The 20,259-nt window shown below is 43.9% G+C and overlaps 1 protein-coding gene across 1 annotated transcript in view; it reads left to right on the forward strand.

Annotated features, from left to right (window-relative positions):
* The first annotated feature begins 9,192 nt into the window (after nucleotides 1-9,192).
* DISC1 (DISC1 scaffold protein) overlaps nucleotides 9,193-20,259 on the forward strand; it is a 387,745-nt gene continuing 376,678 nt past the window's right edge. The window contains exon 1 of the mRNA XM_077168344.1: nucleotides 9,193-10,175. Within this exon, the coding sequence (XP_077024459.1) occupies nucleotides 9,303-10,175 (873 nt within the window). The 5' untranslated portion in view covers nucleotides 9,193-9,302. The remainder of the gene's footprint in view (nucleotides 10,176-20,259) is intronic.

Here is a 20,259-nt window from a genome sequence, read left to right on the forward strand (position 1 = left end):
CCAAGGTATCTTTCCCTAGATGCCTTTGATTGGACATTTCTATAGACTTGTTTTAATTGGGACATTTTCTTGGCCTTAGAACTATAAACTAGCAACTCATTAAATTCCCCTTGTTAAAAGCCATTCCGTTTCTGATATATTGCATTCCAGCAGTTAGCAAACTAGAACACATAGTTATACATCAGCTTTACCTGTACTGTTTGAGAATAATAATTCCACAACCACCACTCAGCTTAAGAAATGAAACATTACCCTGAACTACTATATAATTATATCTGTTTTTTACATTTATGGTTTGGGAATAATTCAATATGCACCTGTGTCGACTCCACCTGGCTTAAGAGATGGAATATTACCTTGGAGCTCCCTGCATCACGTCCCCCTCCTTCCATCTCTCAGAATTGGTTGACGTTGTGGTTATCATTCTTTTTTGCTTTTCTTTTAGTACATACCTATCTCCTGCGTTCTAAATTGAACACTTTGGCCGGTTTCATTGACTCGGGGCCAATGCTGTAGCTAGTTAAATCACAATTCAGTAAGGGATTTATCTTTCCAACTGTGAGGCTGTTACAACAAGTGGTGCCTGCCGCCCAGGAGGCCTGTGACACAAAGATATTGCATTTGGGGCACCCAGGAGCCTGGTGGGAAAGCAGACGCAGAGCTTTTGTTTTTCACTGAATTCCTGACAGCCGGAAGGACCACGCTCTGTAGACCTGTCAGTGTCTATACTTACAGTCCTTTCAGCTTTGAGGATTATTGAAATGTTAGATCAGGATATCGTGCCTCTGCTCACCAAGAACAGCTGGTGCATAATCATGTCTAGTAAAACAATCTGCCTGTCAAAGGGATGGATACTATCAGTTTGTGAATGTGAGACGTCAGCAAGCCAAGTGCAAGATTCAGTAGCGATTACCTCATTCAACTGCTAGGTAGGCTGATTTGGAAGGAGTGGGCAGGACAGCCTGCGTGTATGATAGTCTCTTTGTCTGTGCACATATACACACACATACATACAAACATTGCATATAGGGTTTGTGTTGTGTGTATACACAAACCGACATTTGCATTTTTTTTTTCTAATTACATGAGCAGGCACCAGGAATCAAACCCGGGTCTCCAGCATGGCAGAGTTGTGAGAACTCTGCCACTGAGCCACTGTGGCCCGCCCAGAAAAGGATGTTCTTTTTGTTTTTTTTTTTTGGGTGCATGGTCCAGAAATCGAACCCGGGTCTCCCGCATGAAAGGCGAGCATTCTACCTCTGAACCACCCGTGCACCCACATTTGCACACGCAATATAAAGGTAGTTTTCCTTCCTGCACATAGATGACACTGCTGAAAATGTCCTTTCTTTTGCACATCCTACTTTAGGTCAGACCCAGGGGTTCTTTGTAGAAAGACTAGTTGAGAAACTCATTCAGTTGGTTCCAAAGTAGTTATGTGCCTAGACACTGCTTGGGGACAGGGAGTAGGAGATATGTCCAGAATGCAAAGTAGGAACTGCCCTTTGCCTGGAATCAATATGATGTGTGGAAGTGAATACGGGTGTAGGTGCCGGAAGATCGATTTTCCTCCTGACTCAGCAACCTAGGGCAAGTTGCCTAGACATTGTCGGCCCCCTCTTGCCTCACTTTTGCAAAAAACCCCAGAACAGCTGTTCTAGCTACCTGCTTGCTTTTTTCTTTCACAGTTCAGTGGCCTCCCAACTGGTCTCATTGTGTCCTCTCTTGCTTCCATTCAATTTGTTCTCTACAGAGTGATCCCTTAAAACGTGCTAATCTTATCATGCCATTCCCCTGCTTAAAACCTTTCAAAGGCTTCAAAGGCATGGCAGCAGCTGGTTTTGGGGCACTTGCCAATGCCTCAGATCCTTCACACAGCTCTGGGAAATGGCTTCTGTTCCTTATGTTCTTAGGCTCTGCCCAGTTCCCACCCCTGTGACCTGTGTAATTCCCATTCACCCATCAGCTCTCAGCACAAATGTCTCTTCCAAGACCCTGTTGACACAGCCAGGTCCCCCTGTAATATGTCTTGGTACCATGAATGTTTCCAGTATCATCCTCTTCAGTATTTATTTGTATGATTGATTATTATCTGCTTCCCCATAAGATGGTAAACTCCAAGAGGGCACTGTTTGCTCACTGTGCTTTTTCTAGGACTGTGTCAGTTTTGTTCCTTGGAGAAGCAGATACCAGGATGGAATTAGATATGCAAGATATATATTGGGGGGAAATGCCTGTGAAGGAAGAAGAATAGGAAGCTGGAGTAGGCAAGGAGAGCCTTCAGACCTGAGGGTGGAAAGAAGAGGGGGACGGAAGGAGGCTGGAGAAGAAGCCTAAGACTATAGCGCAGTTCTAAGAAAGTTTTGGCCAGGCTGTTGGGGAGTCCTTGGGACACAGTTATTTGGTATGGTTGTCTCCCGCCCCACTGAATGGGCTTGAATTGGAACCCCAGCTGAGCTTGATTCTCAACTGGGGCAGCCTCGAAGAAGTGTGGCCTTGGTGGTGGATCCAGAGAGGAGGCGCCTGGAGCTGGCAGTCAGCAGGGGGTCTGAGTGGCACTTTGTCCCAACTGCCCCACTACCCAGTTCAGTGTTTGGCGTTTAGCCTTGCTCAGTGAATGTTTGATGAATGAATGAGTGAAATCCACTCTGGAATTTGTTTTATGAATAGTAGAGAGTTCAGTATAAGAAAAGATATCTTATCTGTTAACAAATAATTTTCAAGAGACATTTTTTTCACATCAATAACTTTACATTTCCAACTTTGATAGTGTAATTCCTTCCTTATCTTTGCTAGTTTTTAAAAGTTATGTATTAAGTTCATAGGGAAAAGAAATGGAAATATAAGGAGTTAGAAGAGGTAAATTCCAAACCAGTACCACTCCAAAATGTCATAAATTATGAACTATCAAAGTCTGAGTTACTTAAATTTCATTCTTATATTTTTGGTGGGCATTTCTGGAAATAAAGACAGAAGAGGAAGGCTAGTTCCATTTGTACCTTGAATTTCAGAACCCTCTCCATTGCCTGCCCTGGTGCTTGCGGGAGTATGTGCATGTGTGTGGTTGAAAACACGGACATTGGTTGGTGGATTTGATATTCTATCTCAAGTGTTTCTGTGCCACTGTATTAATAGGAGCGTGATAGGGTCCAGCCCGTGGCTCTGACTCTGGCCTTCTTTATTCAAGCTGAGTAAATTGCAAAATGTGTCTTGAAGGGTCTTCTGTGTGGGCCGATAGGTTGTGGCGTTCATTTCTTAAAAGGTAATGTCTCCATTGTTGTTCTTGACAGAAATCAAAGATTTATTTGGTCATCCTTACTTCTCTCTTCAAACTCAACACCACTCTCCCCTTTGATCCCATGAGGTGGTTATTTTAGTGGTGCCACATAAATTGGGATGTAATCTTGAGCTCATGTTGTCTTCTGTCTTGCTAAATGGCCAAGCCCAGTCAGGTTAACCGACTGAGCTAAGCAAGTTAGTTCTATAAGTTCAATTTTGAATTGAATTCTCCTTCTTCTGTGATTGAAGTAGCACATTCCATCATGGAATAGTTTCTGTGTGCAAGACTTATATTAACTGCTAGATCATAAGTATCTGGGGGGCAGGGATAGTATCTTTTTCATGTACGAGTCCCTGCACAGCACCTCGTGCTTATAAGGAATGTTTCATTGAAATGGATCACATGATTAAAACTGAACCACAATGAATGTTGATTTATTCCATGCTAGGACTTGCTGCTATCTGGCAAACAACCGTTGCTCAATACATGCTCCATACAATGACCTGAAGGCACTTCAGAACCATCAAGTGCCCTCTAAATTATCAAAGAAAGTTGAACTTGTGCTAAGCACTTTTGTGCTTAATATTATTGGATTGTGATTCTTTGAAAAGAAGTTAATCCACGTGAATGCATGGTTTCTTTATGATTCCAAATCTTTGGTTAACTGGCACATCTTATGCCTCAACCATGACAAATAGAATTAAATTTCCTAACATGAAAAGAATATATTCATTTATGCTTCCACATATGTTTATATCCGTCATGCTTTATAAAGTCTTTATATGATTATTTTTCTTTTACTATTATTTGCATTCTCAGAAGCGGCTTCCAAGTTCCTTTATTTTCCTTTCAAGTCACAGACTTTCTTTTCCTACCAGACCTTAGAACTTTCCAGGTGTAGGGCAGCCAAGGGACTTGCCCCAGCCCATGTGAGCGTGTTGTGTAGATTTTAACGTTGGGTCTTAGGTATTCAGATCATCCGAGTAAATTCATGAGTATCTTACTTTCTTAAATTGTATTTTCTTAGATTTTATATTTAAAAATTAATATTACCTGGTTAACGTAGTATTTGAATTCCATTGCAACGTGCGTAACAGTATGTTAGACTTTCTGGGGGTATACGACCCTCAGGCAGCGTAATATATATAGAGAGTATAAATTGGAAACAACTCATATATATCAAAGAAAGTAACCGTACTAGGTATTAATAATAAATGGGGGAAATGAGCATTTGGCTCCCCTCGAGTGATGGGGTTGGAGGGCTGAGGGCCTGCGAACTGGGTGATCAGGTGTTCTAGTTTGCTAGCTGCCGGAATGCAATACACCAGAAATGGAATGACTTTTAACAAGGGGAATTTAATGAGTTGCTAGTTTACAGTTCTAAGGACAAGAAAATGTCCCAATTAAAACAAGTCTATAGAAATGTCCAATTTAAGGCATCCAGGGAAAGATACCTTGGTTCAAGAAGGCTGACAACGTTCAGCGTTTCTCTCTCAGCTGGAAGGGCATATGGTGAACACGGTGACACCTGCTGGCTTTCACGTGGCTCTACCAAAAAAGGGACTCTCTCCAAAATGTTTCCTCTTTTAAAGGAGTCCAGCAAGCAACTGCACCTTCAGTGGGTGGAGACACACCTCCATGGACATCATCTAATCAACAGTTACCACTCACAATTGGGTGGGTCACATCTTCATGGAAACAATCAAAATGCTCCCACCCAGCAATACTGAATGAGGGTCAAAGGGCGTGGCCTTTCTGGGGTCCACCACAGATTCAGACCGGCACATCGGGAAAAGGTAGCTGATGGGGAAAAGAATTGGAAGCTGCAGGGTGGGAAGGGTTTGGGCAGAAGAAAGGGAGAGTATTAGAGACAGGCAGAATTCTTTCTGATCTGGCTGATTAATATAGGTTTCCCCCACTTTTTCCCCTAAGCCAGGTAAACGGTTACTTCCGGGCGCCCTCTCTGCACTGTACGGAGAGGACCTTTGTCGTCTGCATCTATCCCAGGCTCTTGTCCTTCCTTCCCTTCAATTTCAGGACTCCCGGGGCGGGCGAAGGGGCGGGGTGGGGAGTGCGTGTCAACAGGGACCCGCAGCTGGTCTGCGATAATGGACGGGAAGGAGAACGTCTGCGCTTCTCTGCCTAGAATCTGGTGTGGGGTGGGAGAGCACGAGGAACCGAGCAGCCTGCTTGAGGCTCCCCTCTCCCCCGTCACCCTCTGCAGGCTGGAAAGACCGAACAAAGGCCACCTCTGGGCTTTACAGAGAAGAGAAGGGTGGTTTCCCAGGCAAATTTTCAAGACTGCCTGCACCGTACGGGTGTTGCCGCCCCCTTACCAAGCTCTTCTTCCTGCTCTTTGGAAACCTTGGTTCCGTCGGAGCTGATACTGGTTAGGTGTTAAGAAGGAATCTTTCTCTCTAAGATCTGAATAAATGATAACCTTCCCTAACTTCAGAGTGTGATGGCTTGGTGTTTCAACCACTCCAAGAGGCAAGATTTCAGGCAGGGTATATAAGTGATCATTTATTTCTGGTCAGGGTCCTGCCTTAAATTTCCAAAGGGGGTTGAGGTGGAGGGGTGGGAAGCAGCCCCACTGCAGAGGCCCCCTCCAGATCGCAGCTCTGTCAGCCCCTCTGTGGCCCCTCGTGCCCTCTCCTACGCTCCTGAGGGTTAGGATTGCTGCTGCCCCGGTCTCACTTCTTGGGACCGCTTCTGGGAGGGGTGCATGAGTGCTCAGGTGGGGTGCAGGAGGCGGCTCATCTGTGTATGGAGCCCTCCTCCTCTCAACCCCCCACTTTTTTCTTTTTTTTAAAATCTTTTTGCATGGGCAGGCAAGAACTCTGCCTGCTGAGTCATCATGGCCTGCCCCCACCCCGCACTTTTGAGAAACCCTGTACTTTCGTCCTCACTGCCTGTTGCTCATTGCTTCTTGCTGATCACGAACCTCAGTAGAAGCGTTGGGTCCCATCGGGGAACTGCTTTGTGCAAGCGACTGGAACCTGGCCTGGGGGAGTTTCAGATGCCCTTGGTTAAGTGCCTTCAGGCATTTTAAAAGAAATGAAATTGCAAACGAATTTATTTTCCTCTCGGCATTGTGCTGATAGCTTTTAGCTTTTAGCCAAAAGACAACACAGATTTCACTGGATTCATTTTTCATGATATGAAATTGTTGAATTGTTTTCCTTCAGCAATCGAAGCCAGAATTCAATATTCTTTTCTATTTCCTTTGGACTCATTGTTCATTAGAAAATATTTTGCCAGTTTTATAGGGGAGACAAGAATTAGTCCTTGTGGACCCTCTCTCCTCCCACAGCCTCTTCCTCCTGCTCTTCCTGCTGGTGGGTCCCAGACACGGCAGGGCACGTCGTGTCTCCCTAGGATGACATACTTGGCAAAGAGGACGTGGGAACTCCCTGTCGGACCACAGTGCATAGACACCCCATTTGGCTTATTAATTATTCCCTCTGTACATTTTCATCATATCCTTCTCTGCTGTTCTTCCTTTGGACTCTGTCATGAAGAAAAAAGAAAAAACATCTGCCATCCTGTCATTTTAAGTTATCATCCCAATTGATAGAGTAGGAGGTAAAGTAGAAGGAGCATTTACTTTGGGATTAGATGGGCCTTTCTTCAAAACCAGGCTCTGCTAGTCTGTTATCTGAGAATTCAGGGGCAAATTAAAGCTTTCTTGGCTTTGATTTTATTGTCTATAAAATGAGAACGGGGCCTGTCTCCCAGGTCTAGCTCCTGTACTGTTTCCCTCCCTTCCTTTACCTGTTTTCCTCTTACTTCCTTCCTGGCTAAAACTATTTTCATTCCTCCCTTCACTGCAAGTGTGCCAGTGCGAAACGATTATGTATCCCAGAAAAGCCAGACTTTAATCCCGATCCAATCTTGTGGGCCAGACCTGTTCTTTAGGGTGGGAAACTTTGATTGGACTGTTTCCATACACCCAAGTGTGGCTGTGGCCTTTTGGTTAGATGGAGATGTGACTCCGCCTATTCAAAGTGGGTCTTGATTAGTTTACTAGAGTCCTTTAAAAGGAAGAACATTTTGGAAAAACCTCAGATGCAGATGCACACGTTTGGAAATGCAGAAGCCCCAGGAGACACAATTGCTTTAGAGCCCACAGATGCGGATATTTGGAGATGCTTGGAGTGCCGATGCCTAGACATGGATGTTTGGAGATACAGAGCCCAGTAGACATCACCATGGGCTTTCCCATGAGATGCTAAATCCACAGTTGTGCCCTGGAAGAGTTAACTGAAGACCCACAGACACTTAGAGAGGAAACCACTGCATCAGAAGTTAGAAGCAATGGAACCAGGGAATAAGGACCAACAGATGCCAGCCATGTGCCTTTCCATGTGACAGACATTGGCCTTTCTTGAGTCAAGGTACCGTTCTCTGGATGCCTTAGTTTGGATATTTTTATGGCCTTCAACTTGTAAACTTGTAACATAATAAATTCCCTTTTTAAAAGCTCTTCTCTTTCTGGTATATTGTGTTTCAGCAGCCATTAGCAAAGCAAAACTGCAAGCTTCCAGAAAGCCAGTGTATACTGGGAAGTATCACTCTTCCTGGGGTCCCCAGAAGTTGGCATACCCCATTTAGCAGAGAGCAGGTCACTGGGTGAATATATTTTGGGTCATCTCATCTCCAAATGCTCAAAGTCAGGGAGTGGGTGGTTGTGTGCTATAATGCTTATATTTCCAGGTGGCAAAGTACAGGATTATCATTGACATCCATCCAGGCACTTGTGCAGCACCATGGTTAAATGTCTAAACCTGACAAAGACCCTGGGTTTGTGTATGCTCTAACAGGCAGAGGGAAGGATTTTGGACATGGAGTGAAGCTCTGTCCCACTTCTTGCTGCAGGCTATTGTCTAACTAGAGTTGTGTTCAGTGAACTCTTGTCTTACTTTTATGCACTTGAGCTGGCTCATCCACACAACCATGAATTGATTGATTCACATGGCATGGGCAGGAGCAAATGAATTTAATGTAGGTGAAAATGCTATATGGCTAGTAAGGTACAATGCAATGTAAAAATAAAAACTAACACTTTTTTTTAACACTTACGTGTACCAGGCATTGTTCTAAGCTCTCTACATGTATTAACTCATTTAGTTTAACACTCTTTAAAGAACAAGGTACTGTTAAAATCTCCATTTTACGGATAAGGAAACTGAGGCACAGAGAGGTAAAGAAAGCTTGCTGAAGGTCACCCAGCTAGCAAGTGGTGCAGCCCCGGTTTGAACCAGGTAATGCAGTGCCAGAGTCTTTGCTGTCAACTGCTCCACTGTACTACCTCTATCAGGTGTCAGCATTTGTCAATACCATTCCTGTCCTCTAGCTGAGAGTGTCACACAGCCTCTGCTCTAGAGAACCCACCACCCGGGGCTCTCCTGCAATCTACCAGATGAATTGAGAGGCATATGCAATGCAGCTGTGATCACAGCCAGGCAACGAGGAATCATTGAAATTCACAGAGGAGTAGCTACAATAAATGATTGACTCATGGTTGTGGCTTTCCGGTTTCAAATCACTTGCTTTCCAGGCCCACTCTGGGATGAAAGTGCTGATTTGCAGAGGGTTCAGAAGGAGCAGCCAAGTTTGTGCCTCCAATTTTCATGCTGACCTGTTGGCATAATTTACAGCATTGCCAGCGGCCCTGGGAGGCAGGGGAGCCGAGATGCCATGTTCCTTTCTGCATGTTCCAAGGCAAACACTGACCCAGGCCCCTCAAAGCTGTGAGCCAGCATCTGTCTGTTTTTGGCAGTCAACCCCAGGGGTGTGCAGGGAGAGAGCACCCTGAACTTGGGGTTGTTCTCCAGAAGCTGTTGCAGCTGAGCCTGTGAGGGTTGAATGTTTATGGTGCCATGTCCTCTTTCTTTTCTCAGGCAGCCAGGATGGCTTACCACCTGCAGCATCCTTTGGGAAGACGCGGCTGGCAAGGAGGCCAGGCTACCTGAGAACCACGGCTGGACCCCGGGTTGGATGTCTCTCCCCGGTGGTTGGCATGCTATTTGGTGCCCAGGGAGTGGCATGCGGCGGGGAGCACCAACACTCTGAGCTCCAGGCTGGACAGGGCAGCCGGGACTCTGGAAGCCAGTGGCCAGACCCCTCACTTGGAAGCACTGCGGCCCCAGCTGGGATACCTATGGCTCTGACCCCAGGAGGAGAAACCTCAGGGCGCTTTGAAATTCAGCTCAGAGCTGGTACCAAACCTCCCAACTGGCTAACCAGGTCTTGCAGCCCTGGGGACTCTGGGTGTCAGGGAGAGTTTCCATCCATGAAGAGTTCTGACGTCCCAGGCCCTACTCGGGATGCAGCCTATGGTGAAGGAGTGAGGGGTGCTGGGGCAGCAAGCTCTCTGGCTCCAAAGGGAGCGAAGAGCAACAGCCGCAGCTGGGGAAGTGGCCCTAAGGCCCCCTTGGCCCCTTTCAGCTCTCATGAGGTCTTTACCTCGAGCTTTAGCTTCATAAGGCTCTGCCTTGACTCCGCTGGGGAACGTGGAGAGGCAGAAGGCTGCCCTCCATCGAAGGAGGCCGAGGCACCTCGCCAGGGCTCCGAGGAGATGAAAGCCCAAGCTGCCGGCTCGGAGAGGCCCCAAGAGGACCCTCCACTTCTCTTTCAGCCATTCGATCTCAAGGCTACTTGGGGCCTGGCAGACTCTGCCCAGACTGCACAGAGCAGCCCCAGGCCGGAGTGTGAGACGCTCTCTTTATTAGACACGGATGCTGCCTCCCCTTGTTCCCTGGATTCTTTGTTGCCTGGCTCTTCTGCCTGCGAGGACAGCCCCTTGGGGGATGATGTCGGTTGGGACACCCTGATCAAGAAATACGAGCCTGTGCTGCGGGAGTGTCTGCTGAGCAACCAGAAGCAGTTGAAGGTTGGTGTCCCCTCCCCCTCTGAGCCCCACAGGATTGTCCAAAACTCAGATTAGCAACTGGACAAAGGGCAGGAAATGACTGGGTGCTGTGTTGTCCTACTTCCCCTCCCGGAAGCCACAGCAGCTCCACGTGTTGGCTGGCTGCAAAAAAGATGTGACTGCACTTCTGTTTCTTCCTTTTCAGTTTAGACACAAATCTGTTTGCATTTAGATCTTCCCTGTGACTCTGATGCTCCGAGTTGCTCTCTGCTGACCCATAGGTTCCTCTGCAGTCCCTGGCTTTGGTGAGACATGGTTGGCTCAGCCTAGCTCATTTTGAAACAGGAAATGGAGACAGGGGAAGGGAAGATTGAGCTGGTGTTTGGAAGGGGTTGAGTGAGAAGAAAACAGTGATGCTTTCCATTCAGGGTAATTTCAATCTTCATCTGTATTTACTCCTCTCATTTCATCCTGCGGCAATGGAAATTGTTCTATATACAGTTAGGAGATTTATTTTCTGGTCATTAAATTTCTCTGAATCTCAGTTTCCTTATTTAGATAGTGGGGATGACAATACCTCATAGGATGGTTTTGAGTCTCAAATGAGAACAACAGTAGTTGGAAATTAGAAAGAAATGCATAGATGTAAATTGTAGCATTACTGGATTGTTGTCCATCTAGCTATCTGAGTGGTGGGTAGAGCTGGGAGGGGAAGGGCGGTTCTACCCAAAAAAGATTCCCAGAGGAACCCAGGTAGAGATACTTTATGGCTCACCTACTGGACTGGAGGGCTGACCCACTGAAGGACTGCATTTTTTTTTCTGATGTGTGTGTGTGTATGTTTTATGTAAATGTGAGTGGGCATGACAGGTAGGGAAGTGAACACCCACTCATCAGACATTTGGTAGAAGTATTTGAAAATGTGGAAGTTCATTTTCATGCCCAGAAATCCTATCTTATTTACTTTCAATTCTTTACCTGGAGCTTGATGATCTTAACCTCATTCCTTCTTGCCCAAATCCAGCCCTCAGAGACCTCAGCCCAGTCATCTCGTTTATGACGCAGGGAGACTGTGAAGCCAGGGCAGAGAGGCAGCTCCTGGATGATATGCGCAGTCCTCGAGTTGGACATGCCCAACACTGACGCCATCACCTTTCCCACCAAGCCTGTCCGGAAGTGCCTCATGTTTTATAAATATTTGCTGATTGATTTAATAGAATCATCCAATGCCTCAGTCATCGTCAACCCTTCCTCTCTCTCCCTCCCTGCATCTGATCAAGCTCCAAGTCCTCTCACTTCCACCACTAAGATAGTTCTCACTGCCACCTCCTAGCTCAAGTCTGTGTTATCTTTCACTTGGGTTTCTCAAGAGATTCTTAACATGTTTAACCTCCTCCAGTTTCTCTCTTCTCCAATTCATCCCACAACTGACCTGCAGACCTCTCTTCCTGAAACATAGGTGACACAGTGCCACTCCTTAGCTTAAAAGCTTTGAGGCTCATTGCTGCTCTCAGGATAACATCTGAGCATCTTATTCCAACAATCAAAAGAGTTGTCCCAATCTGCCCCCAGCTGCCAGCCTCAGCCACTGGGCACTGCTTGCCGTTCTCTGTAAGACCATAGGGACTCGTCCCTCAGTGCCTTTTCTCATGGCTTTGCCTCTGCCAAGAATGACCTTTCCTTACTTTTCCATCTGTTAAGTTCCTTCATTTCACTTTCAATGATGCTCCATTGCCACTTCTTCTGAGACATTTCCTACCCCATCTAGACCAAAGAAGTCCCTCCTTCCAATTCATTCCCATAGCACTTTGGACTGCCCCATTGTAGCACCCACCACATTTAGTAATAATTTGTTCATGGGTCCCAATTCCCCACTTGACTAACTAAGACCTCTCTTAGTTGTTTTTGCATGTCTGATACCTAAATTACTTCCCAGTCCTCAGCAAGTGCTTGATTAATATTATTTTACTGAAATAATTAATTGTGGGAAGATAGGCCACAGACAACTCAGCGGGTGAACCACTGCCCTTCCCCCTAATGTGAGACATGACTCCCAGGGGTGTAAATCTCTCTGATATCGTGGGACAGAACTCCTGGATGAGCCAGGACCTGAAGGTTTGAGAAAGCCTTCTTGGTCGAAACGGGGAAGAGAACAATGAGACAGGGTAAAATTTCAGTGTCTGAGAGATTTCAAACAGAGTTGAGAGGTTATTCTGGAGGTTATTCTTATGCATTATATAGATATTCCTTTTTAGTTTATGGTGTATTGGAGTGACTGGAGGGAAGTATCTGAAACTGTTGAGCTGTGTTCCAGTAGCCTTGATTCTTGAAGATGATTATATAACGATATAGCGTTTACAATGTGACTGTGTGATTGTGAAATAAAAAAAGCATATGAGCTTTAGATTCCCAGTTCCTAGTTCCTAGTGAGCCATTTTGTAGCTTACTAACTGTATAATTTGGATAAGTTATTTAACCCTTCTGAGGTTCGGTATCCTCATCTATAAAATGGTCCTAGTCTCCTATTTCTAAGGATTATTATGAAACATGCAAATAATGTATATAAAACATCTATTGAATAGCATTTTTGGGGGGATGGTGGTGGTGCATGATCTGGGAATTGAACCCAGGTCTCCCTCATGGAAGGCGAGCATTCTGCCACTGAACCGCCGGTGCATCCAATTGAATAGTATTTGAGACACGTTGACACTCGTTGTTTTCCCTTTTGAATTCTACATATGGCAGGATATTCTGAACAAAGTCAAAATGTCAACTGTCTTATGGAATATTAAGCTCTCACTGTTTTGCTTTTGTAAACTATAACTCAAGAGGTAAAAAAATGGGTTGCGTTTAATTGGGAGATTTTTTGATTGAACGCACAAGTGGTAAGTAGAGAATCTTAGAGCAAGGCACACAAAGGACAAAAGGCACTAAGGGTGGTGTGAGGGGTGTGGGGGGTGTGGGATCACATGATCATATTTTCCAACTATAAATGTCAGTTTTCAACATTTGATTTCAGAGACCTTTAAAAAGAATCTCGGCAACATATCTGCATCTCTCCAACTCCACAATCTAAATTTTTGACTCAAGTGAGGCAGAAGGTAGAATACTGTAATAATCGCCAGCTTCTCTCCCTTCCAAATAACCGCACGAAACAAGAACTTGCCTTAGCAGAGATTGTGCACCAATAGTTTTTTCTTTCATTTCAGTTCCTTTTATGGCACACAGATCATGCCATTCTAAGAATCTAGAGCTTTTGATAAAGCAGAGGCTGTGGAACCCTGAGCAAATGTGGACCTTTGGAGGCCCAGGAATACCAGGAGCTTGGGAGTGCTCCTTGGAGAGACTGGTTCTTAGAGTGTGGTGAAATTGGCTTCTTACTTCTAAAAGAATCATTATCTTCCTGGCTGATCCATGAAGAGAAAGGTTGCAGATTTTGAGGGAAAAAAAGCAAGGTAGAGCCTTTTTATCACCTTGCATTGGCAAAAGTCTTCAGCATTTTTGTTTAATTGTTGAGTCAAAACATCTTACCAATAAGTATAAATGTCATATACACTGCGATAAAATATGATTGCTGTGAGATAATAAGCCATATATAAATGTTGTATGCAACTGTAGAGTTTGCACTTAATCCTAAAGGTTCACCTCCCTTCATGTCTATTTGCACTGTACTCCTAAGGGAGGAGGCGTCTCATTTAGATAGTGCTTCATCGTTAATAAGTCAGTACCTGTTCTGGTTCTGGAATGTTCTTTTTGTGCATTCAAACCTTTCAATATTAAAAAAATATATCATTATTATTGCTGCTAAAAGCTTTATTGTTCACATCTAGCTCACAGCTTGTTAGAGCTGGCAGGGCGGCTGGTTTAAAAGACCCTTCTGGCTGGAGGGAGGGGTTCAGGCAGAAGCCTGGAGGCCAGAGGAGCACGGAGGGGCCCTGTAAAGGCCGCTGGGACCCGGAGGCTCCTCGACGTGCTTGAGGGTGAGCCTTTCCACAGTTGGCCAGGTGGTCGCTCAGCATCTTGATGAGTTTCACCTCCTCATCTAGGAAATGATTCTCCAGAAAGTTTTTGTTAGAATTCACATACGCTTTATTGAAAAAATAGAAATAAATCAGGATTCCTGCCATACTTTCCCACTACCTGTCAAGACACAATATTTGACTCTGCTATCTTGGCCACCTTACCTGCTTACCTGCTCTTTGAACTACTGGGTCATTTGAAGTCTGGGAGTTTGCATTCCCAAGGCTATAGAAAGCTTCCTTGGCTCATCTTTTGGATTGCATTATTTTGGGTGTTTTTCTTTTTTTTCTAACTTTTTCTGGTGGTAACATATATACAACTTGAAATTTTCCATTTTAACCACTGTCAAGTGTTCCATGCAGTGATAGTAATTACACTCATGTGGGGCTACCGTCACCACCATCTGTTACCCACATTTTTTCATCACCTCAAACAGAAACTCTATACCTATTAAGCAATAACTCCCCATTTCCCCATCACTCCCACCCCTGGTAACCACTAAACTACTTTTGGTCTCTATGGATTTGCTTATTCTACATATTTCACATAAATGGGCATGTACAGTATTTTTCCTTTTGTGTCTGTCTTATTTCATTTAATATGGTATCTTCAAAGTTCATTCATGTTGCAGCCTGGATCAGAACCTCACTCCTTTTTATGGCTGAGTCATACTCCGTTGTATGTGTAGATGACATTTTGTTCATCCATTCACTTGTCAGTGGGCTCTTGGGTTGTTCCACCTTTTGGCTATCACGAACAGGGCTGCTGCTGTGGACATTGGTGTGTAAGTATCTTTTCAGGTCCCTGTTCTCAATTCTTTGGAGCATATACTCATTATCTTTAGTTTAAAGAGAAACAAAATCAGCTCCAGATACTTCCCTTCCTTATTCCTAATCTGCTCAAATGCAGCTTTTTAAAATAAGTTACTGGTCATAATCCACTAGAAAGTTATTCACTGGGGTTAGAGGAGAACTTTTAGCCACCAAGAAGAAAGCATGGTTGCTGCTGGTTCATGGGTGGGGTTTGCATGCTTGGAACCCAATGTCTCTGGCACACATTTCTGGTACTACCAGAATTCTAGGGTGGGGTAAGCCCCACTGCTCGGTGGGCTCCTGCTGGGGGGGTGTTAAGTTACAGAGTCATGGGCGGGGAAGTTTAGTGTGAATGCCTGGCTAATGCCTGGCTTGTGCCTGGTGTTTTCCTTTCCTTAGCTGTGTGACCTGAGGTGACTTGCTGTATCTTTCTGCATCTCAGGTTCCTCATTTATAAACAGAGCTAACAATAGTATCAGCCTCATTAGCTTGTTGTGAGGATTAAAGAGCTAATACATGGAAAGTGCACTAGTGAGGGTCTGGTACAATCCCCAGAATATTACCCGTTGTTGTCATCAGGAAAATAACTCAGATTGAGTTGGATTCAAAAGAAAAATAAGTTCTCCTGACTCCCCACAGTTCAAATCAAACTTACATCTTGTCTCTAATGATAAGGATCTAGACAATTTATCTGTGGGATCAATTTATCTGTATAGAATCTTTGTCTGTGGTAATCTAACACGTGGACAAGAGAAAACATGATCACCGTCTTTAATTATTTGAATGTCTGTGGTATGGAAGAGGAATTAACTTTATTCACTGTAGTGCAAGGGACAGAAAGAACTTTAGTGGGTAGGGATTACAGGAAGGCAGATTTTGTTTCAATATGAGGAAAAAACTCTAGACACAGTTGTGCACGATGAGGTGGGCTGCATAGGGAGCCCCTGATTTTTACTTTGTGCTCATGCAGACGCCTGAGATTGCTTATTCAGCTAAGGGGAGGCCTGTAGGATTGGGGAAAGGCTTGGGTTAGGGACCTTCAAAAATATTCTTTAAAAGACTGGAATTCTAAGGGTGCACAAGTGGTCTAGTAATAGAATGCTCACCTTCTATGCAGGAAGAAAAAAAAAAGATGGATTCTAATGTTTTGTGGCTTTTGAAATTTTTCATTTGAATTTCTTAACTTCCTTTTCTTTCTTCTTAAATTGAAATGTGAATCTCAGCAGTTTAACTTTTTTTTTTTTTTTTTAAATTTTTTTATTAATCAAAAAAAAGAAAAGAAATTAACACAACATTTAGAAATCATTCCATTCTACAAATGCACTCAGTAATTCTTAGTATCATCACATAGATGTATGATCATCATTTCTTAGTACATTTGCATCGATTCAGGAAAACTAGCAAAACAGCAGAAAAAAATATAGAATGTTAATATAGAGAAGAGAATTAAAATAATAATACTAATAATATATATATATATATAAAGGAAAAAGAAAAAAAACAAAAACAAAAGATACAAACACACAAACAAACAAAAAACCATATTTCAGGTGCAGCTTCATTCAGTGTTCCAATCTAGTTACATTACACTCAGGTATTATTGTGCTGTCCATTTTTGAGTTTTTGTATCTAGTCCTGTTGCACAGTCTGTATCCCTTCAGCTCCAATTACCCATTATCTTACCCTGTTTCTAACTCCTGCTGGTCTCTGTTACCAATGATATATTCCAAGCTGATTCTCAAATGTCGGTTCACATCAGTGGGACCTTACAGTATTTGTCCTTTAGTTTTGGGCTAGACTCACTCAGCATAATGTTCTCTAGGTCCATCCATGTTATTACATGCTTCATAAGTTTAGTCTGTCTTAAAGCTGCATAATATTCCATCGTAGGTATACGCCACAGTTTGTTTAGCCACTCGTCTGTTGATGAACATTTTGGCTGTTTCCATCTCTTTGCAATTGTAGATAATGCTGCTATAAACACTGGTGTGCAAATGTCCGTCTGTGTCTTTGCCCTTAAGTCCCTTGAGTAGATACTTAGCAATGGTATTGCTGGGTCGTAATCCATTCTGCCATTCTATGTCTTTTGATTGGGAAATTCAGTTCATTAACTTTTAGTATTATTACTGTTTGGATAATATTTTCTTCTACCATTTTGGCTTTTGTATTATATATATCATATCTGATTTTCCTTCTTTCTACACTTTACTCCATACCTCTCTCTTCTGTCTTTTCGTATCTGACTCTAGTGCTCCCTTTAGTATTTCTTGCAGAGCTGGTCTCTTGGTCACAAATTCTCTCAGTGACTTTTTGTCTATAAATGTTTTAATTTCTCCTTCATTTTTGAAGGACAATTTTGCTGGATATAGGAGTCTTGGTTGGCAGTTTTTCTCTTTTAGTAATTTAAATATATCATCCCACTGTCTTCTAGCTTCCATGGTTTCTGCTGAGAAATCTACACATAGTCTTATTGGGTTTCCCTTGTATGTGACAGATTGTTTTTCTCTTGCTGCTTTCAAGATCCTCTCTTTCTCTTTGACCTCTGACATTCTAACTAGTAAGTGTCTTGGAGAACGCCTATTTGGGTCTATTCTCTTTGGGGTGCGCTGCACTTCTTGGATCTGTAAATTTAGGTCTTTCATAAGAGTTGGGAAATTTTCAGTGATAATTTCTTCCATTAGTTTTTCTCCTCCTTTTCCCTTCTCTTCTCCTTCTGGGACACCCACAACACGTATATTTGTGCGCTTCATATTGTCATTCAGTTCCCTGATCCCCTGCTCAAGTTTTTCCATTCTTTTCCCTATAGTTTCTGTTTCTTTTTGGAATTCAGATGTTCCATCCTCCAGTTCACTAATTGTAGCTTCTGCCTCTTTAGATCTACCATTGTAGGTATCCATTGTTTTTTCCATTTTTTCTTCTTTGTCCTTCACTCCCATAAGTTCTGTGATTTGTTTTTTCAGATTTTCTATTTCTTCTTTTTGTTCAGCCCATGTCTTCTTCATGTCCTCCCTCAATTTATTGATTTGGTTTTTGAAGAATTTTTCCATTTCTGTTCGTATATTCAGCATTAGTTGTCTCAGCTCCTGTATCTCATTTGAACTATTGGTTTGTTCCTTTGACTGGGCCATATCTTCAATTTTCCGAGCGTCATCCATTATTTTCTGCTGGTGTCTGGGCATTTGATCAGATTTCCCTGGGTGTGTTACGCAGCTGGTTGAAAGCTTTTTCTGTGAAATCTCTGGGCTCTGTTTTTCTTTTCCTGCCCAGTAGGTGGCGCTCGTGGCGCTCGTCTGTCTGCACTGCAGTCGGCCCGGGAAACCGCGCGTGGAGGTGGGGGTCGCTGGCCGCCGCGGCTTGGGAGAGTGCCGGTCCTAATTGCCCAGCTGGCCCGAAACGCCAAGCGTGACGGGAGGGCCCCGCTATCCAACGTTCCCAGTCAGGCCGGTGAGCCACGTGCGTGGAGGGGACCCCAGTCGCCAGCCGCCCCGGCCGGGAAAACGCGCGCCCCTCCGGTAGCTCACCGCAGCAGATTCTCCCTGCCCGTTCAGCTGTTCCAGAATGGGGTACGCTGTCTTTTTGGTCTCTGTCGTGACTCTGGGAGCTGTTTTGTATTGTTTCTATTTCTTTAGTTGCTTTTCTGGAGGAGGAACTAAGACCCGCGCGTCTTACTAAGCCGCCATCTTCTCCGGAAGTCAGCAGTTTAACTTTTAATTCCTTTTATAGGATATGTATATTGTGCACTGTTTAGAAATAGCATTTTAGGACATCCCCAAGGGATTGAGTGGTGCTGAGAAAGTTGTAAGAAAAGGAAATGCTAACTGGGTGTGTAGATGAGGGAAGTGGGGAAAACCCTGCAAATTAGGCCCTACCTTCCCTTCTTTTCTTGGGGAAGCTAGAGAAAAAGGAAGAAAATTGCCTGCCACATGTGGATTGTGCCATTGGAAAGGACAAATCATGTAGCTTTGCTGGACATTCACCTAGATCCAAGGGCCATTCACTAAGGGTCCTATAGGGATAATTGGAGAAGGGGTAAGCTGGCATTGGCTGTAAAGGTGCTTTCTTTGGCCTTTTTTTGTACTTCTTTATCTTCAGCTCTAGTAAGTGTTTAATAATGCCCCCATTTGGGTGTGGTGATGGTAATGCTACAGCCTTCTTATAGCAAGAAATCACACAGGAGTTCTCCTATCCCTAATATATAGGACCAAGTTACTGGTAAAATACATGGTGTATGGAGTAACTCAAGGTCATAGGGTTAACGTGGCATACACTCATTTTTTCTTTAATTCAGAAAACCATGCTTTGTGCTAGGCTTTGGAGATTGTATTAGTTAAGATAGACTTGGTTATGCTGCTATGACAAACAACAGCAAAATATCAGAGGCTTGACATAACAGAATTGCGTGGTTGCTTATGCTTCATGTTTTACATAGGTTGTTAGGGGCTTAGTATCCCAGTCTTCACCTTTGGAACGTACAGTCCTCTTAGCCACTGCCACAGGAAGGAGAACACTAGGGAGTCTTACAAGAGCAACTAAATGCTTCACCCCACAAGTGACCCATCTCACTTCTACCCACACCCCATTAACTGGAACAAGGAGGGAAGGGACATGTAATTATTCCACATGCCCAGAAGGACTGGAGAATCATATAAGGAGACACGCAAACAGGTTATACCACAGGGAGATGAAATAGCTCTTGCCCTCCATATACTCAAGGTGAATGGAGTACACAGACAAAACAAAAAGGTAGCTATAACATGATGTGATAAAGTATTGAGATAATGACTTAGAACTCCATCCTTCCAGTAGGTCAGACCAAAAACCTTAGCCTCATCCTTGACTCTTCTTTCTCTCATACCCCACATGAACTTTATTAGAAAATCCTATTGGTCTTGCTTTCAACCAACCATCTTTGGAATATATCCAGAATTGGATTACTTCTCATCTTCGCTGTTACCACTATCACCCAAGCCACCATCAGCTCCTTCCTGTGTTATTTCCAGAGCCTCCCAATTGGCCTCCCAGCTTCTGTCCTTGCCCCCTTTGTCTCTTCTCAGTACAGCAGCCAGAAAGAAACTGTTTAAACATAAATTATATCATGTCACTCTATTGCTGAAAACCCTCCAATGGTATGACCCTCAAAGTAAAAATAGAACTTTTAAATGGTCTTTAAGTCCCTCCATGATGTGCCTTTTGTTACCTCTCTGACCTCATCTTCTGAGATTTGCCCCTCAATCAATCCACTCCAGACCCGTGGCCTTCTTGCTTTATTTTGC

The sequence above is a fragment of the Tamandua tetradactyla genome, chromosome 7 (genome assembly GCF_023851605.1).
Source record: "Tamandua tetradactyla isolate mTamTet1 chromosome 7, mTamTet1.pri, whole genome shotgun sequence".
NCBI classification, from domain to species: Eukaryota; Metazoa; Chordata; class Mammalia; order Pilosa; family Myrmecophagidae; genus Tamandua; species Tamandua tetradactyla.